At 45.7% G+C, this 19,812-nt stretch overlaps 1 protein-coding gene across 1 annotated transcript in view; it reads right to left on the bottom strand.

Annotated features, from left to right (window-relative positions):
• LOC115108926 (neural-cadherin-like) overlaps window positions 1–19,812 on the bottom strand; it is a 141,981-nt gene that overhangs the window by 20,219 nt on the left and 101,950 nt on the right. Inside the window, exons 22-28 of the mRNA XM_065009804.1 lie at window positions 18,234–18,511; window positions 10,059–10,273; window positions 9,351–9,478; window positions 9,095–9,222; window positions 8,638–8,761; window positions 7,808–7,988; window positions 7,242–7,411 (exon numbers count right to left, since the gene is read on the bottom strand). Of these exons, the coding sequence (XP_064865876.1) occupies window positions 7,242–7,411; window positions 7,808–7,988; window positions 8,638–8,761; window positions 9,095–9,222; window positions 9,351–9,478; window positions 10,059–10,273; window positions 18,234–18,511 (1,224 nt within the window). The remainder of the gene's footprint in view (window positions 1–7,241; window positions 7,412–7,807; window positions 7,989–8,637; window positions 8,762–9,094; window positions 9,223–9,350; window positions 9,479–10,058; window positions 10,274–18,233; window positions 18,512–19,812) is intronic.

Below are 19,812 nucleotides of genomic sequence, written 5' to 3'. Positions count from 1 at the left end.
ATTCCCCTCTCATTCGCCCCCACTTCACAGTAGAAGCATCAAACAAGGTTCTAAAGACTGTTGACATCTAGTGGAAGCCTTGGGAAGTGCAATTTGACCCCATAGACACCGTGTATTCGATAGGGAATTAGTTGAAAAACTACAAACCTCAGATTTCCCACTTCCTGGTTGGATTTTTTCTCAGGTTTTTGCCTGCCATATGAGTTCTGTAATACTCACAGACATCATTCAAACAGTTTTACAAACTTCAGAGTGTTTTCTATCCAAATCTACTAATACTATGCATATACTGGGCCTGAGTAGCAGACAGTTTACTCTGGGCACCTACTCAATACTGCCCCCAGCAATAACAATCTATAAGGAGAATTACACAGACAACAATTATCCACAGCAGCTAAGGCTGAACAAACATTCTGGGCTGGAGATGGGGCTGGGAGGGGCTGCTGCCTGCTATAACTGCAGCTTGTACTTGTGTGTCCATCCCTTAATTGGAAACCGTGGGGCTGAGATAATTAAATACTGTGTTTTAATGTATGCAGCATGACAGCCCAGATTGTTTTTTGAACTATTGCTCCCTCAGCATGGTCATAAGAGGATAATGCCAACATTCTATTCCCCCTGCCACACTATGAACCGATTAACTATCTATCAAGCCCCTTCCACTCCCCCCCCCCCTCTTGACAGCAGATATATAGGCTCCCAACAATGCATCTAATTGCTTTCAGTCCACACAGCCTAGGCAACCATATGACAATTAGCCCAATTAATCCCAACGTTATACAGAATCCGGCCATAAAACCTCCAGCAATACATTTTCAGCATCGCTTAGAAGTACAAACACTTCACTACAAAGTAAAAACTTGCATTGTTTTCGCAAGTAAACCTTTTTCTATTTTAATTTTAAAACACTTCATATAAGCATTCATTTCCACCTTTTCGCTAACACTCAACAGAATAATGGGTTGGAAAACACTTTCACGGGTCTCATTATGTGAACATAAAGATAACATGTTTTTGTCATTGAATATGGCTCCTTGACTCACCTATTACTGCTCATTGGACCATATGATCACTAGGCTACACAGCTGATGCCCCCTGGACTGTTTCAATAACAAGGTACCTCATTTTGTTTATCTGTTGGCCCCAGCTTCGAACTCAGGTCCTGTGTGTACCTAACTGACCCGCTCTGCCCATTCATCGCCATTTACCCGTTGTTGTCTTAGCTCTCCATATCAACACATGTGATTGCTTTATGCCTCTCTCTAATGTCAATATGCTTTGCCTACTGCTGTCTTGGCTAGTTCTTATTGTTTTATTGCACTGTAGAGCCCTCAGTCCCGCTCAAAATACCTTAGGTAGCTCTTTTGTCCCACCCCACACACATGCAGAGACCTCACCTGGCTTAACTGGTGCCTCCAGAGACAAAACCTCTCTCATCGTCACTCAAAACCTAGGTTTACCTCCACTGTACTCACATCCTACCATACCCTTGTCTGTACATTATGCCCTGAATCTATTCTACCACGCCCAGAAATCTGCTCATTTTACTCTCTGTTCCCAACGCACTAGACAACCAATTCTTATAGCCTTTAGCCGTACACTTATCCTACTCCTCCTTTGTTCCTCTGGTGATGTAGAGGCCCTGTAGCCCCCAGGCCCTGTAGCCCCCAGTACAACACCTATTCCCCAGGCACTATCATTTGTTGACTTCTATAACCGTAAAAGGCTCGGTGTCATGCATGTTAATATTAGAAGCCTCCTCCCTAAGTTTGTTTCATTCACTGCTTTAGCACACTCTGCCAACCCTGATGTCCTAGCCGTGTCTGAACCCTGGCTTAGGAAGGCCACCAAAAATTCTGAAATTTCCATCCCCATCTAGAACATTTTATGCCAAGATAGAACTGCCAAAGGGGTGGAGTTGCAATCTACTGCAGGAATAGTCTGCAGAGTTCTGTCATGCTATCCAGGTCTGTGCCCAAACAGTTTGAGCTTCTACTTTTAAAAATACACCTTTCCAGAAATAAGTCTCTCACTGTTGCCGCTTTTTATAGACCCCCCTCAGCCCCCAGCTGTGCCCTGGACACCATATGTGAATTGATTGCCCCCCATTTATCTTCAGAGTTCGTACTGTTAGGTGACCTAAACTGGGATATGCTTATCACCCCGGCCAACCTACAATCTAAGCTAGATGCTTAGGTACAAGGTACAACCAGATACAACCCTAAACCCTATCCGAAAACACGGGCACCTTCATAGATATCATCCTGACCAACCTGCCCTCTAAATACACCTCTGCTGTCTACAACCAGGATCTCAGTGATCACTGTCTCATTGCCTGCATCCGTAATGGGTCCATGGTCAAATGACCACCCATCACCACTGTCAAACGCTCCCTAAAACACTTCAGCGAGCAGGCCTTCTAATCGACCTGGCCCGGTATCCTGGAAGGATATTGACCTCATCCCGTCAGTAGAGGATGTCTGGTTATTCTTTTAAAGTGCTTTCCTCACCATCTTAATTAAATAAGCATGCCCAATTCAAAAAATGTAGAACTAAGAACAGATATAGCCCTTAAGTTTGGAGTGAACTGACTGCCCTTGACCAGCACAAAAACATCCTGTGGCGTACTGCATTCGCATCGAATAGCCCCCGCGATATGCAACTTTTCAGGGAAGTTATGAACCAAAATACACAGTCAGTTAGGAAAGCAAAGCCTAGCTTTTTCAAACAGAAATTTGCATCCTGTAGCACAAATTCCAAAAAGTTATGGGACACTGTAAAGTCCATGGAGAATAAGAGCACCTCCTCCCAGCTGCCCACTGCACTGAGGCTAAGAAACACTGTTACCACTGATAAATCTACGATAATCGCGAATTTCAATAAGCATTTTTCTATGGCTGGCCATGCTTTCCACCTGGCTACCCCTACCCCGGCCAACAGCACTGCAACCCCGCCCCACAGCAACTTGCCCAAGACCCCCCCCTCCCGCAATTGTTGCAACCGCGATTACTAGCCTGTTCAACCTCTCTTTCGTATCGTCTGAGATCCCTAAAGATTGGAAAGCTGCCGTGGTCATCCCATCTTCGACGGGGGAGACACTCTAGACCCAAACTGTTACAGACCTATATCTTGGTTTCTCAAATGACTGCCTCGCCTGGTTCACTAACTACTTCTCAGAAGTTCAGTGTGTCAAATTGGAGAGCCTGTTGTCCGGACCTCTGGCAGTCTCTATGGGGGTGCCACAGGGTTCAATTCTCGGGCCGACTCTTTTCTCTGAATACATCAATGTCACTCTTGCTGCTGGTGATTCTCTGATCCACCTCTACGCAGACGACCCCATTCTGTATACTTCTGGCCCTTCTTTGGACACTGTATTAACAAAACTCCAGACAAGCTTCAATGGCATACAACACTCCTTCTGTGCCCTCCAACTGCTCTTAAATGCTAGTAAATGCATGCTCTTTAACCAATCGCCCGCACCCGCCCGCCTGGTCAGCATCACAACTCTGGATGGTTCTGACTTAGAATATGTGGACAACTACAAATACCTAGGTGTCTGGTTAGACTGTAAACTCTCCTTCCAGACTCACATTAATCATATCCAATCCAAAATGAAATCTAGAATCGGCTTCCTATTTTGCAACAAAGCCTCCTTCACTCATGCTGCCAAACATACCCTCGTAAAACTGACTATCCTACCAAACCTTGACTTCGGCTATGTCATTTACAAAATAGCCTCCAACACTCTACTCAGCAAATTGGATGTAGTCCATCACAGTGCCATCCGTTTTGTCACCAAAGCCCCATATACTACATACCACTGCGTAGTATATGCTCTTGTTGGCTGGCCCTCGCTTCATATTCGTCGCCAAACCCACTGGCTCCAGGTCATCTATAAGTCTTCGCTAGGTAAAGCCTCGCCTTATCTCAGCTCACTGGTCACCATAGCAACACCCACCCGTAGCACACGCTCCAGCAGGTATATTTCACTGGTCACCCCCAAAGCCAATTCCCTTTGGCCACCTCTCCTTCTAGTTCTCTGCTGCCAATGACTATAACGAATTGCAAATATCACTGAAGCTGGAGCCATATCTCCCTCACTAACTTTAAGCATCAGCTGTCAGAGCAGCTTGCCGATCACTGCGCCTGAACACAGCCCATCTGTAAATAGCCCACTGTCATGACGTTGTCCTCTTTGGGTCCAGCAAGCCCCATCCCCCTCTCCCTGCCTCCTACAACTAGGCTACTGTGGTGAGAGAGGTTGTAAATTCCTGGAAGAGATGTTCTCCTCATGGCCACAGTATAGAGACAGAGTGAAGTTTCATAGAGAACAAAGGAATTTCTTCCACCTCACAGAACTTGAGGTCCGAACAACATTTATGTTCCGGAGAAGGTATAAAAGATCAGTGAAGAATCCAGCTATGAACTGGTCCGTTTGTTACAACTTGGTAAAACTCACGGGAGACGGTGCGGCCACATTACCATAACGCTGTTTATATAATAGCCTCAGACGTGAGGTTTACATCTAATTGTTGTATAAGATGAATGAGTGAGGATGATACTGTTTGTAAAATTGTGTAATGTGATTTTGAACTGTTTAATGAAGGAAACTCCAATTCCCTTTTGAGTTTAACTAAATCAGAGGACCACCCATGAGCCCAGTTAGGGTCAGGCAACCTGGGACAGGCCCTTTTCTGCAACTCCTGAATAAAACCCCAACTTTGAGAAATTCTCAACAGACCATGTTTTTCTCCATTACGAGAGGACAACGGTTGCAGACCATTTCTGAATCTTTTAACCATACCACGTGGTTAAACTCTTAGACTATCGATACCGACAGCATAAGAACAAGTCTTTGATATTAATTACTAGTCTGCAGCTTGGAATTCGGTATCATTGAACGCGAAGAACGACAACTGCCGAAACATCCATTCCACAACAACATGAATGAATGTCACTCTGAACTACCCACGACAGAGAGAGAGAGAGAGAGGACGGAAACTCTCCAACAGAAACTAACTTTTCAGCAGAGATCCCGACGACACACCTAGTGTATATATATATATTGATTGCAGTTGTTCCTGAATGAGTGAGCATTCATGTGCAAAGGATTAGCATTTCAATTGTTATAATTATCAACTGTGCGTTGTCTTCTCAGTCGAGCCCCACTTCCCTTTTGTACAACAAGCCGCCATGCCGGTTTAGCCCACTAGGGCACATTCCCTTATCATTTCTTGTAGCCATTTTTACATTGTTTGTTTGTTTATGCATTTCTGTGAATTACTTAGTTAGTAAATCAATTATTTAAGACAATTGATGTATGGATGACTCATAATGAAGACTGGGTTTGTGCAGATAACCAACAATTTACGACGTTTGGAATGAGACTAACGTGAGGTAAAGTAAATAATTCATTAATTCGAAGACTAATTGATCAGATATAAAATATCTGAAAAGTTATATTAGGAAATTATAACTTTGTAATCTGAATATTTTCCTTGGTGCCCCAACTTTCTAGTTATTAATTACAGTTACATGATTAATCAGTTTAATCGCGTAATAGTAATTACAGAGAATCTTTGATGAAAACTGAGTCTTCATTTAATGATAGTAAAGACACGACACCACCCAACTACTTCATCCCCATACTGTTATTTATTTTTGCTCTTTTCCACCCCAGTATTTCTACTTGCACATCATCATCTGCACATCTATCACTCAAGTGTTAATGCTAAATTGTAATTATTTCGCCACTACGGCCTATTTATTGCCTTACCTCCCTACTCTTACGACACTTGCACACACTATATATAGATTTGTCTATTGTGTTATTGACTGTACGTTTATCCCATGTGTAACTCTGTGTTTTTGTCGCACTGCTTTGCTTTATCTTGGCCAGGTCGCAGTTGCAAATGAGAACTTGTTCTGAAATGGCCTACCTGGTGAAATAAAGGTGAAATACAAAACAAGAGGTGAAAAAGGTTTCCGAGGCCTAACTCTCACACTTTTATGCAGCAGCCCCCAGTAACCTTGTGAATGTCTTGTTATTCATTCACCATGCACTCCCTCTCCATCCTTCCTACCCATCAGAGCAAACAAGAGAGGCTGAGGTTCTGAGAGACTTGTTGTCTGGATCCACACTCAAGTGTCTCTTGGGGAGGTCTGAGACAGCTTCAGACAGAGTAGCTTGCTTTCGGACAAAAAACGAGCGTTTTATACAGCTCGCTGACTCAATTCTGAAAGATTGTTCACAGAGGTACCTTATATAACCTACTTACATTTGCTGCTGAGATCATACAGAGCCCCAATCCTTTCCTCGGTTTCTTTGTACTGGTATGTATGGGGCTGGTGGGGAGAAAAGGCTAGAGGGGGGTTGCTACTTCACTGACTCAGACACTCAGACGGGGGCTATAGCAGTGAGACTGCATGCTGGTGCTCTCTCTGACACTTGCTCTGTCAACCTGGTTTGTCACGAGGAATCTACAGTAGGATGAAAGTGGAAACAGCTGACCTGTGTGGGTAGGTGTTCTTGAGTGACAGATGCTAGCCGAGCAGTCTTCTACCTGGTGCTGTGGACACACTGTCACTCAAAGAGGCCAGAGGCTCCTTTAACCCTAACATCATATTTCCACAGAAATGGTATTCACACTCAGAAATGGTATTCACACTCAGAAATGGTGTTCTATTTTCCTGGTTAAGCCAGACAGAGAAGAGCCTTGTGAAGTAGAAAACACTATAGGTAAGCTAGGTTGATTGTATATGCCACTTCATATTTTCCAGTTCAAATTGGGTACACAAGTCTAGCAATACGCTGAAAAAGTCCCCTATAAGAGCTTGAAGAAGAAAAGACAGAATTGGACCTTTCCACTTAAGAAAGCTCTTACATCCAACTAATAACAGCTACCCACTTCCCTAGACCCTAATACGGAAGGATGTGCTTAAAACTAGACAGACAATAAAATAATCCTGAATGCTGTGCTGCGATGTTCCATAGGCGCATCTCAAAACAACCCAAAGGCAATACAAGTATCCTCCGAACACACATACAGAACTCAGTCACTCAGAGGCCCACTCAGTACCCAATTCCTGTCTTCCAAGCCCGCCATTACTCACTCCATCATTGTCGAAAATGTCGAGCCATCATGACAGTCATTCAGGCAACGTAATAACAACGTTGAGGAGCAGGCTACAGCAGGAGCCAATTAAAGTGCCTCTCTGCAGGCAGAGTGTCGATGACTCACCTCCAGACGCAAGTATTCATTCTGCTCCTGGGAGAGGAGGCTGAGGAGGACACCGCTGGGGACGTGGGTTCGCACCTGGAGCTGCACGCTGGTGTGACGGGCCGGGAGAGACCAGCCCACCTGGTACTGGACATGGCTCCTCCTCCCATCGAAGGAGAACTCTGGAACTTCTGTCAGTCGAAGAGAGAAAAACATAGAGCTGCCATGAGGGCTTCAACTCCAGTATATTATTCATGATGTATTATTTATACTGTACCGTCTACTGTGTGGACTCAGTAGCTAATTAAAGACAATTCACATATGTGACAGAAGCCAAACACAGTTATATTGCATTTAAAGCCTTAAGACACATTTCCATTCCACAAGAGCAATAAAAAAAAAAGTTGAATCTTGAATCTTATTACAGGTTAAACCTATAATTCAAAGCCAGTGCATTTTGATCGTGTTGGGGGGAAAAATGACCTCCCATATTAGGATTCTACTATGAAATACAGTCCACTCTACACTCTTTGATAACCACAGACAACACTTGTCCTAACCCGACTGTATGTTCTCTAAGAACGTACCGTCTTCACAGTGGATCCCTGTGTAACCGGGCCCACACTGGCAGCGGAAGGAGTCCCACTGCCCGTTACAGCGCCCCCTGGCGCCACAGGCTGGCACACCCATGTTTACACAGTTCCCATCAGTCAGAGAGCACCCTGGGGCACTGCTGGAGGACTCTGAGGGATAACCAAGGTCATAGAGCTGGAGCAGAGAGGGAAGATAGGCAGGGGGGTGAAGGAATGAGGGAGTGAGAGAAGGAGGGTGAGTGGGAGAGAGAGAGAGGGAGAAAGAGAGATGTGGGGGGAGAGAGAAGAGAGAGGAAGAAATAGAAAGAAAGTTAAAAAATGAGGGCAAGAGAGAAATGAATAAGGGAGAGAGAGAGAGAGAGAGAGAGATGGCATGAGGTTTTCAGTATAACCTCAATAATGCACAAGGTCATAGGCATAAAGGAGAAAAATAACGAAGGAGAATACATCCCGCTAGTACATATAACCTGTCTGACATTAAGGTACTAAGAGAACCTGACTTTTTTTAAATGTATGTTGTTTTTTAAAACTGAGTTGTTGGTTAGGGGCTCGTAAGTAAGCATTTCACTGCAAGGTCTACACCTGTTGTATTCGGCGCATGTGATTAATACAATTTGATTTGAAGGGGAATATGATGAGTGAAAGACATCAGCATTTAGAAGATACTCCCAGCTTAGCCTTGAGCTCAAATTTAGATTCCTCTTCAGCTCATGTCTTAATGAAACCTAGTGAGTCAACTAGACAGGTCAAGGAGTGAGAAAATGTAAGAAATAAAATGTTGTTGTTGGGGTGTTAGGGGAGAGCGCTAGACTTTTGTGTCTTACCATACTATCCACAACCAGGTTGCGCAGACATCCACTGAAGTGCTTGTGCTGCAGCTGGGGATACTCATAGGACAAGTTTTCGTTGACACCACCCAGCTGCAACACCTGACTCCCATTCAGGTACCTGTGGAAAAGAGGAGACACGTCATTGTCAATGCTTGTCCATTCAAACCATTCATCTGTCTGTCCATTTGTTTGTTTCGTCCAACCATCCTTCCAGAATCACACCACTCACTCATGTCAACTCATCTGTATAGTACCTTATCTTAATTGTAACCAACACTGGATGACACAGTGGCTACTACAAGAATTGGAGTATGCATGGTAGATGGATAGATGTTCGTAGATCTTTTAATGCCTTTCAGAGGAACTATTTTGGCCATCGGCAATGCCTTGACTGGCTGGCAGGTGTGATTGGTGTGATGTCAGAGGGGTGGGATTCTGAGCAGGACAGTACCTGTCTCTATTGGGCGTGACTCCTCTGACTTCACAAGAAGAGCGGTCCTCGGTCATGGCCCAGCTGTCCACTCCCTCTGTCTCCATGACAATGGCACTGGAGCAGCGATCCAGGGTGAAACGCACTTCCTGAAAACCCAAGAGAAGAAGAGGAAGGTAACAATCTCTGCACACACACAAACATACACACACAGGTAAGAACATGGAAGAATGTGTGTTTTCAGGATGCGAATACAGCCATTTAATGGTTCGCTTACTTTACTGTTGCTCCTAACATCTAGACGGTGCCAGCGTTTGTCGGACACAACCACATTTCCCGGCAACTGCAGGACCAGGGTTCCAGACCCATGGTTGATTTTCAGGCTAGGTGTTCCACCAATCAGCTCTGAGGAGAAGAAAGGTCATCAGTACCAGCATCACCATGACATTCCACCTACAGACTTAAAGGGTCAAAGTTCAACTGTGGTGTAGGATGCACTTCTGATGCTCTTGGAGGGATGTTGTTCAGTGTCAAATAGTCAATGCATACATATATACTTTACATGAAACTGTATATTTACTGTACATATGTAACGAACAGTTCATCCCAAAGGTACGGACCATTATCTACTTTTCATTAACAAGTGAAGTGAACCCATTAACAAGGTTACACTGTTTGAGTGTTTTGTCTCTGTCTGGGCTGTATGACTAAGCAACCTAATTAATCAGAATAACGCAGGATATATCCCACACATTCCATTTGTTATTCAAATCATGCACCTCGGTTGGACTGGAAGGTAGATGCAGTATCCTTGCCTTTGTGTAACAGAGTTGGTTTGGTAAACCACGCTAGAGGGCTGATTAACTTTGCCTGAGACCTAAAGACTTGAGTTAGCTCCCAGTTAATGCCTAGGCTTTAGCTCAGAGGGCTTACGTGATCTCTATGACCTGGGTTCAAATCCTAAGTGGGTAACACATTACCCTACCTATGGCCATGTAGTCCTCTGGGTCTCTGGGAAGCAGGGTGGCCAGGGGCCCACTGTAGAGCAGCAGCCCATCCTCAGCCCCTGTGATGAACTCCAGGGAGAGATGGCTATCAAAGCACGGCCTTATGGGAGGAAACCAGGCATAGCCGTTGCCAAGGAAACTTCGCCTTGTCTGCTGGCACTCAGGACCCTCGTACTGCGGTGGGCACTGGCATCTGTGGTGGCATTGAAAGAAAGCACCCCAAAGAACATTAACAGTGATTTTTCCATATTGAAACATTATGACGGGGCTGGCTATATTGTCATATCTGTGTGTAAAGTGCTGTGCAACGTATCTTTATAAATGACAGGCGGGGCTTTCATCTACATACAATAGCTACTTGTGCATTAGGCATGAAACACATCAAGTACATATTAAATACTGCATTGAAAGCATTACATAGAAACACAAGTCCCTCAATCGTTCTATTCATTTTATTATCCTTATAACATTGTTTAGCCTGTGAGCCGAAACATAGGTTTAGGGGTTGTAGAACTCCTCTAACTTACAACTGCTCAGCAGCACATCAGATCCCTTTGTTCGAGCATGATTAAGAACACGATTCCTACTTTTCTAGGCCCCCTACAGTATCACTGATTCTAAATCTCTCCTTGTTTCAGTCCCATTACTCTGCTGTGCAGATTCCATGGCATGGTGTAGTGTACGGACTCTCTCAGAAAAAAGTGTATGGTTAGGGTACAGTATTTTTCCCTGGGGTACACAAAGATCTAAATATACATAATGTACCTTCAGAGGTACACATTAGATCTCACATGATACTGTTCGGTACCTTTTAGGGGACATCTAGTATAATGGTACATTTTTGTACCCAGTCATTGGAGGGGTGGCTAGTGTGGGCGTGGCTTTCAGTTATTATTTGGCACCTTGCAGGGTACCACTACAATGACAATAGTTTGCACCCCTTTAAGTACAGTGTATGTGTGTGCAAGAGTGTCTTGTGTGTGTGTGTGTGTGTGTGTGTGTGTGTGTGTGTGTGTGTGTGTGTGTGTGTGTGTGTGTGTGTGTGTGTGTGTGTGTGTGTGTGCGTGCGTGTGTGTGTGTGTGCGTGCGCGCACGTGCATGTGTGTTATGCAGGCAGAATCACTCTGACTGATTTCTTTGTGATTACCTCTCCTTTCCCTTCCTTTGCCTTGATTACAGCTTATAGTGCTTCTATGGACCATTGCTAACTGAATGAAGAACAAAATTAAGCAGAATGAATTGATCGTCTTCATGGCATGCCTCCACTTCTTCATGGAATGCCTCCACTTCTTCATGGAATGCCTCCACTTCTTCATGGAATGTCTCCACTTCTTCATGACATGTCTCCACTTCTTCATGGATTGCCTCCACTTCTTCATGGAATGCCTCCACTTCTTCATGGAATGTCTCCACTTCTTCACGACATGTCTCCACTTCTTCATGGAATGTCTCCACTTCTTCATGGAATGACTCCACTTCTTCACGGAATGCCTCCACTTCTTCATGGAATGCCTCCACTTCTTCATGGATTGCCTCCACTTCTTCATGGAATGCCTCCACTTCTTCATGACATGCCTCCACTTCTTCATGGAATGCCTCCACTTCTTCATGACATGTCTCCACTTCTTCATGGAATGCCTCCACTTCTTCATGGAATGTCTCCACTTCTTACATGTCTCCACTTCTTCATGGAATGACTCCACTTCTTCATGGAATGCCTCCACTTCTTCATGGAATGCCTCCACTTCTTCATGGATTGCCTCCACTTCTTCATGGAATGCCTCCACTTCTTCATGACATGCCTCCACTTCTTCATGGAATGCCTCCACTTCTTCATGGATTGCCTCCACTTCTTCATGGAATGCCTCCACTTCTTCATGGAATGCCTCCACTTCTTCACGACATGTCTCCACTTCTTCATGGAATGCCTCCACTTCTTCATGACATGCCTCCACTTCTTCATGGAATGCCTCCACTTCTTCATGGATTGCCTCCACTTCTTCATGGAATGCCTCCACTTCTTCATGGAATGCCTCCACTTCTTCACGACATGTCTCCACTTCTTCATGGAATGTCTCCACTTCTTCATGGAATGACTCCACTTCTTCATGGAATGCCTCCACTTCTTCATGACATGCCTCCACTTCTTCATGGAATGCCTCCACTTCTTCATGGCATGCCTCCACTTCTTCATGGATTGCCTCCACTTCTTCATGGCATGCCTCCACTTCTTCATGGCATGCCTCCACTTCGTCATGGCATGCCTCCACTTCTTCATGGCATGCCTCCACTTCTTCATGGATTGCCTCCACTTCTTCATGGAATGTCTCCACTTCTTCACGACATGTCTCCACTTCTTCATGGAATGTCTCCACTTCTTCATGGCATGCCTCCACTTCTTCATGGATTGCCTCCACTTCTTCATGGATTGCCTCCACTTCTTCATGGAATGTCTCCACTTCTTCACGACATGTCTCCACTTCTTCATGGATTGCCTCCACTTCTTCATGGAATGCCTCCACTTCTTCATGACATGTCTCCACTTCTTCATGGAATGTCTCCACTTCTTCATGGAATGTCTCCACTTCTTCATGGAATGACTCCACTTCTTCATGGAATGTCTCCACTTCTTCATGACATGCCTCCACTTCTTCATGGAATGTATCCACTTCTTCATGGAATGTCTCCACTTCTTCATGGAATGTCTCCACTTCTTCACGACATGTCTCCACTTCTTCATGGAATGTCTCCACTTCTTCATGGAATGTCTCCACTTCTTCATGGCATGTCTCCACTTCTTCATGGAATGCCTCCACTTCTTCATGGAATGTCTCCACTTCTTCATGGAATGTCTCCACTTCTTCATGGAATGTCTCCACTTCTTCATGACATGCCTCCACTTCTTCATGGAATGTATCCACTTCTTCATGGAATGTCTCCACTTCTTCATGGAATGTCTCCACTTCTTCATGGAATGTCTCCACTTCTTCATGGAATGTCTCCACTTCTTCATGGAATGTCTCCACTTCTTCATGACATGCCTCCACTTCTTCATGGAATGTATCCACTTCTTCATGGAATGTCTCCACTTCTTCATGGAATGTCTCCACTTCTTCATGGAATGTCTCCACTTCTTCATGGAATGTCTCCACTTCTCTCCTCTTCTTCATGGAATGTCTCCACTTCTTCATGGAATGTCTCCACTTCTTCATGGAATGCCTCCACTTCTTCATGGAATGTCTCCACTTCTTCATGGAATGCATCCACTAGTGCATCTGCATGTCTACGAGCCATAAATCTTAATCAAATAAATTACTTGATATTCAATACATGCAGTGAGAAAAACAACACTTTCGATCCAAACAGGGGAGAAGCAGAATATTCTCACATCCCTGGTGAAAAGTGATATGAGGCGAACTGGGCTTGGTAGAGAATGTCACAGCCATCTATTTCCATGCGGCGTCTCTGAGCATATGGCTCTGCTGTGCACTGTTAGGGTCTGTTTTCTCTTTTCTCTCCGTCTCCAACTCTGTTTATTCTGCAGAGGGCCAACACATGTCAGGAATACTGATCCATTTGGAGAGAGACAGGGGGATGGTTCTAGGAAAGACTGTGTGTACACACAGACAGATACGGAAGAAAGAGTGCATGCACGTTTGTGCTTAAGCACACACATACCCACATGGACAAAAGAACACACTACAGACACGCACACACACACAAGCACATACCTTCCCAGGCATTTTCCATGTGACTCCAGAGAGCAATGCCAAACCAATCCAGACTCCAGAGCATGTTTCTTCCTCTGTTTCTCCCTTTTGACTGACACTATCTGATAAGGCAATGTCTCAGACTGGCTATTAAGCTCTCTCTACATGGGATGGTGCCCGAAATTGGATTTTTTTTACGCACATACTGAATACACCTTGGGTTATATAGCAGCATCAATATTCTGACAAGGGCTAGGACTTTCTCTCACAGGACTGCAGACTGCAGCTGATGTGGCAGATAAAAAACAGAGAACGCATGGCTGTGCACCAAATGGCACCCTAGGGCCCATAGGGCTCTGGTCAGAAGTAGTGCACTATATAAGGAAAAGGATGCCATTTGGGACACAGGCCATGAGTGTAACCCTCATGTTCTAAGGTTTTAAGGCCGACGTGTTATTCGGTATGCACGTCTGTCTGGCAAACTTCACTTTACATGTTCATGTAAATGGTATTAAGTGGGATTGTGAAAAGTTGTCAGCACTTACAAGAGAGGGGTGGGTAGTTATTGTTGTAATCTCACTGGCCTACATTTCTTAAATCCTACCATTAATCCTTATCATCAAATTAGCTCCATCCTGTTTCCTCTGTGATGCGCCCACATGGGGCAATTGTACTGGGTTTTATGGATTTCTGACTGCTGTATATGCTTAGCGTTCAAGGCTCTAGCATTTAATTAGGAGGTAATTCATCATTGAACTGTACATTTTTTTAACCCTTAATTTATTGTCATTCTAGTCTGAAATACATTTTTTCCCAGGTAGCTCGAGTGTCATTTCTGATTCGGATCTCATTTTCTCCACATCACCATCTGTGTGTAGATTTCCTCTTGACTATTTCTATCACCTTGTCTCAGTCATCTCTTAGTTGTGTCCTATGAAAGTATATTTTATCTTGCGTAATAAATTAAATACAATAAAGACAGGATACAATCATGTTCAGTAGAGTTAAATTGGAAGAAAATGGTCAGAATAGCCCTATATCTTGTTTTCAGCTATGATGTGCCTTTACAGTCTTCCGGGTTGGAGCGAGCGGTCGCATCCGCACTTCGGTCCGCAGGTAGTATAACTTTTCATTACATTTCACCACATTTCATTATAGTACAACGGTTTGATTTGTCTAATCCTAGCAATTTCTTCTTAGCTAGCTACATAGCCGTCTTTGTATCAAAGATAATTGCGTAATTATCGTATTTCGTCGTCCTAACGTAGTCTACACTGCTATCTGCCCAGCAGCTAGCCAGCTAGCAAACGTCCACCGTCTACCGAATAGCAGCACTGTAGAAACTATTACACTCAACTGAACGACTTGATTAGTGTAGTGTTAGCTAGCTACATAGTTGTCTTTGCTGTCTTCGTATCCAAGATAATTGTGTAGTTTAGAGTGCGTAGTCTTAGAGTGATTATCTTAATTTACCGAGGTTAGCTAGCCAGCTATTTGTCGTCCTTAACGTAGGAGACACTGCTAGCTAGCCAACAGCTAGCCAACGTCTACCGAATAGAACTTCCGCACTCAACAACCCGGTCGCATTCCGCTTCGCTCCACAGGTAGTATCACACTTTCATTTCATTTCATTACAGTACAACGGTTTGATTTGTTTGATCGTAGCTAGCTACATAGCTAGCTACATAGCCGTCTTTGTATCAAAGATAATTGTGTAGTCTAGAGCGATTTTCTAGGTTAGCTAGCCAGCTATTGTCGTTCTTTTAACGCAACGTAACGTAATCAACACTGCTAGCTAGCCAGCTAGCCCCCGAATAGCAGCACTGTAGAAACTATTACACTCAACGGAACGACTTGATTAGTGTAGTGTCAACAACGCAGCCACTGCCAGCTAGCCTACAAAGTCAACAACGCAGCCACTGCCAGCTAGCCTACTTCAGCAGTACTGTATCATTTTAATCATAATAATAATACTAGATGCTGTTCTTCCACTAACCTCATTGCAACTCCCCTCCAAGTCTCCGACCACTACCTTGTATCCTTTTCCCTCTCGCTCTCATCCAACACTTCCCACACTGCCCCTACTCGGATGGTATCGCGCCGTCCCAACCTTCGCTCTCTCTCCCCCACTACTCTCTCCTCTTCCATCCTATCATCTCTTCCCTCTGCTCAAACCTTCTCCAACCTATCTCCTGATTCTGCCTCCTCAACCCTCCTCTCCTCCCTTTCTGCATCCTTTGACTCTCTATGTCCCCTATCCTCCAGGCCTGCTCCGTCCTCCCCTCCCGCTCCGTGGCTCGACGACTCATTGCGAGCTCACAGAACAGGGCTCCGGGCAGCCGAGCGGAAATGGAGGAAAACTCGCCTCCCTGCGGACCTGGCATCCTTTCACTCCCTCCTCTCTACATTTTCCTCTTCTGTCTCTGCTGCTAAAGCCACTTTCTACCACTCTAAATTCCAAGCATCTGCCTCTAACCCTAGGAAGCTCTTTGCCACCTTCTCCTCCCTCCTGAATCCTCCTCCCCTCCCCCCTCCTCCTCTCTGCAGATGACTTCGTCAACCATTTTGAAAAGAAGGTCGACGACATCCGATCCTCGTTTGCTAAGTCAAACGACACCGCTGGTTCTGCTCACACTGCCCTACCCTGTGCTCTGACCTCTTTCTCCCTCTCTCTCAGATGAAATCTCGCGTCTTGTGACGGCCGGCCACCCAACAACCTGCCCGCTTGACCCTATCCCCTCCTCTCTTCTCCAGACCATTTCCGGAGACCTTCTCCCTTACCTCACCTCGCTCATCAACTCATCCCTGACCGCTGGCTACGTCCCTTCCGTCTTCAAGAGAGCGAGAGTTGCACCCCTTCTGAAAAAACCTACACTCGATCCCTCCGATGTCAACAACTACAGACCAGTATCCCTTCTTTCTTTTCTCTCCAAAACTCTTGAACGTGCCGTCCTTGGCCAGCTCTCCCGCCTGCTCTCTCAGAATGACCTTCTTGATCCAAATCAGTCAGGTTTCAAGACTAGTCATTCAACTGAGACTGCTCTTCTCTGTATCACGGAGGCGCTCCACACTGCTAAAGCTAACTCTCTCTCCTCTGCTCTCATCCTTCTAGACCTATCGGCTGCCTTCGATACTGTGAACCATCAGAACCTCCTCTCCACCCTCTCCGAGTTGGGCATCTCCGGCGCGGCCCACGCTTGGATTGCGTCCTACCTGACAGGTCGCTCCTACCAGGTGGCGTGGCGAGAATCTGTCTCCTCACCACGTGCTCTCACCACTGGTGTCCCCCAGGGCTCTGTTCTAGGCCCTCTCCTATTCTCGCTATACACCAAGTCACTTGGCTCTGTCATAACCTCACATGGTCTCTCCTATCATTGCTATGCAGACGACACACAATTAATCTTCTCCTTTCCCCCTTCTGATGACCAGGTGGCGACCGCATCTCTGCATGTCTGGCAGACATATCAGTGTGGATGACGGATCACCACCTCAAGCTGAACCTCGGCAAGACGGAGCTGCTCTTCCTCCCGGGAAGGACTGCCCGTTCCATGATCTCGCCATCACGGTTGACAACTCCATTGTGTCCTCCTCCCAGAGCGCTAAGAACCTTGGCGTGATCCTGGACAACACCCTGTCGTTCTCAACTAACATCAAGGCGGTGGCCCGTTCCTGTAGGTTCATGCTCTACAACATCCGCAGAGTACGACCCTGCCTCACACAGGAAGCGGCGCAGGTCCTAATCCAGGCACTTGTCATCTCCCGTCTGGATTACTGCAACTCGCTGTTGGCTGGGCTCCCTGCATGTGCCATTAAACCCCTACAACTCATCCAGAACGCCGCAGCCCGTCTGGTGTTCAACCTTCCCAAGTTCTCTCACGTCACCCCGCTCCTCCGCTCTCTCCACTGGCTTCCAGTTGAAGCTCGCATCCGCTACAAGACCATGGTGCTTGCCTACGGAGCTGTGAGGGGAACGGCACCTCAGTACCTCCAGGCTCTGATCAGGCCCTACACCCAAACAAGGGCACTGCGTTCATCCACCTCTGGCCTGCTCGCCTCCCTACCACTGAGGAAGTACAGTTCCCGCTCAGCCCAGTCAAAACTGTTCTCTGCTCTGGCCCCCCAATGGTGGAACAAACTCCCTCACGACGCCAGGACAGCGGAGTCAATCACCACCTTCCGGAGACACCTGAAACCCCACCTCTTTAAGGAATACCTAGGATAGGATAAAGTAATCCTTCTCACCCCCCCTTAAAAGATTTAGATGCACTATTGTAAAGTGGCTGTTCCACTGGATGTCATAAGGTGAATGCACCAATTTGTAAGTCGCTCTGGATAAGAGCGTCTGCTAAATGACTTAAATGTAATGTAAATGTTAATAAACACAACCCAGTTCACATGGTCCTCAGGTGAGGTGTGTTGCTGTAGTCGTTGCTCTCTGCTCACCTGTACCCGCTGAGGGTGTCCATGCAGGTGCCTCCATTGAAGCAGGGATTTGTGGGGTAGGAGGAACAGGCCTGGTGGACACGGTCCCTGGCGGTGCAGCCACACACGGCTGAGGAAGTCACTGTCACAGACACCAGGGCCTTGTTGCCAGCATCCACCAGGGTGGGCGTGTCACTGACGCTGAGGTATGTGGAGCAACCCTCACCCGCCCTGCAGTCTGTGTACATACACTCATCCACCTGTACCTGGGACACATTCACCCGCAGCAGAGACTGCAGCTAAGGAAAGAGAGTGAAAGAGAAAGGGAGAGAAGGAAGGAAGGAAGGAGTGTGAGGAGGCAAGTTGATACTCCTTGCATATAGACATATTTACATTCAAATAACCAAGGGTGGAAAATGGCCTATTTATTTTCAATAAATGACTGAGGTCTTGAGAAAGACAGACAGAGAAAAGAGGGAAGGAGATGGAATGAGTGAGGGATGGAGGGAAGAAGCGGATGCTAGGATACAGACTGGAGTATTTTCCGGGATTCATTCGATGGCATTGAGAAGTTTATTTACCTAGGCAAGTCAGTTTAGAACAAATACTTATTTACAATAATGGCCTACTCCGGCCAATCCCGGACAATGCTGGGCCAATTATACGCCGCATAATTATAATTATCAGCCGGTGACTGCTTTGATAAAGGTTAAATAAATAAAAATATATTAAAAAATGTTTAAGTGCATTGACAACGTCATCCCCACAGTGACCGTATGTACATATCCCAAACAGAAGCAACATCCACACTGAGCTAAAGGCTTGAGCTGATGCTTTCAAGGAGTGGGACACTAATCTGGATGCTTATAAGAAATCCCACTACGCCCTCCGACGAACCATCAAGCAGCCAAAGCGTCAACACAGGACTAAAATCAAATCCTACTACACCGGCTCTGATGCTCATCGGATGTGGCAGGGCTTGCAAACTATCACAAATTACAAAGTGAAACCCAGGTGCGAGCTGCCCAGTGACGCAATCTACAAGACGAGTTAAATGCCTTCTATGCTCACTTCGAGGCTAGCAACACTGAACCATTTGTGAGAGCCCCAGCTGTTCTGGACAACTGTGTGATCATGCTCTCTATAGCCCCTGCAAGACCTTTAAACAGGTTAACATTCACAAGGCCGCACGCCCAGAAGCATTACTAGAACACATACTCAGAACGCTGACCAGCTATCTAGTGTCTTCACTGACATTTTCAAACTCTCCTTGACCCATTCTGTAATACCTACATGTTTCAAGTAGACCACCATAGTCCCTGTGCCCAAGAACGTCAAGCTAACCTGTCTAAATGACCATTGCCCCGTAGCACTCATGTCTGTAGCCATGAAATGATTTGAAAGGCTTGCCATGGCTCACATCAACACCATCATCCCAGACACCCTGGACCCACTCCAATTCGTACACCACCCCAACAGAAACACAGAAGACACAATCTCTGTTGCAGTCCACACTGCCCTTTCCCACCTGGACAAAAGGAACACCAAAGTGAGAATGTTGTTCATTGAGTACAGCTCAGAATTCAACACCATAGTGCCC

Source organism: Oncorhynchus nerka, linkage group LG25 (genome assembly GCF_034236695.1).
Source record: "Oncorhynchus nerka isolate Pitt River linkage group LG25, Oner_Uvic_2.0, whole genome shotgun sequence".
NCBI classification, from domain to species: domain Eukaryota; kingdom Metazoa; phylum Chordata; class Actinopteri; order Salmoniformes; family Salmonidae; genus Oncorhynchus; species Oncorhynchus nerka.
This window is presented reverse-complemented; position numbering and strand designations above follow the sequence as displayed.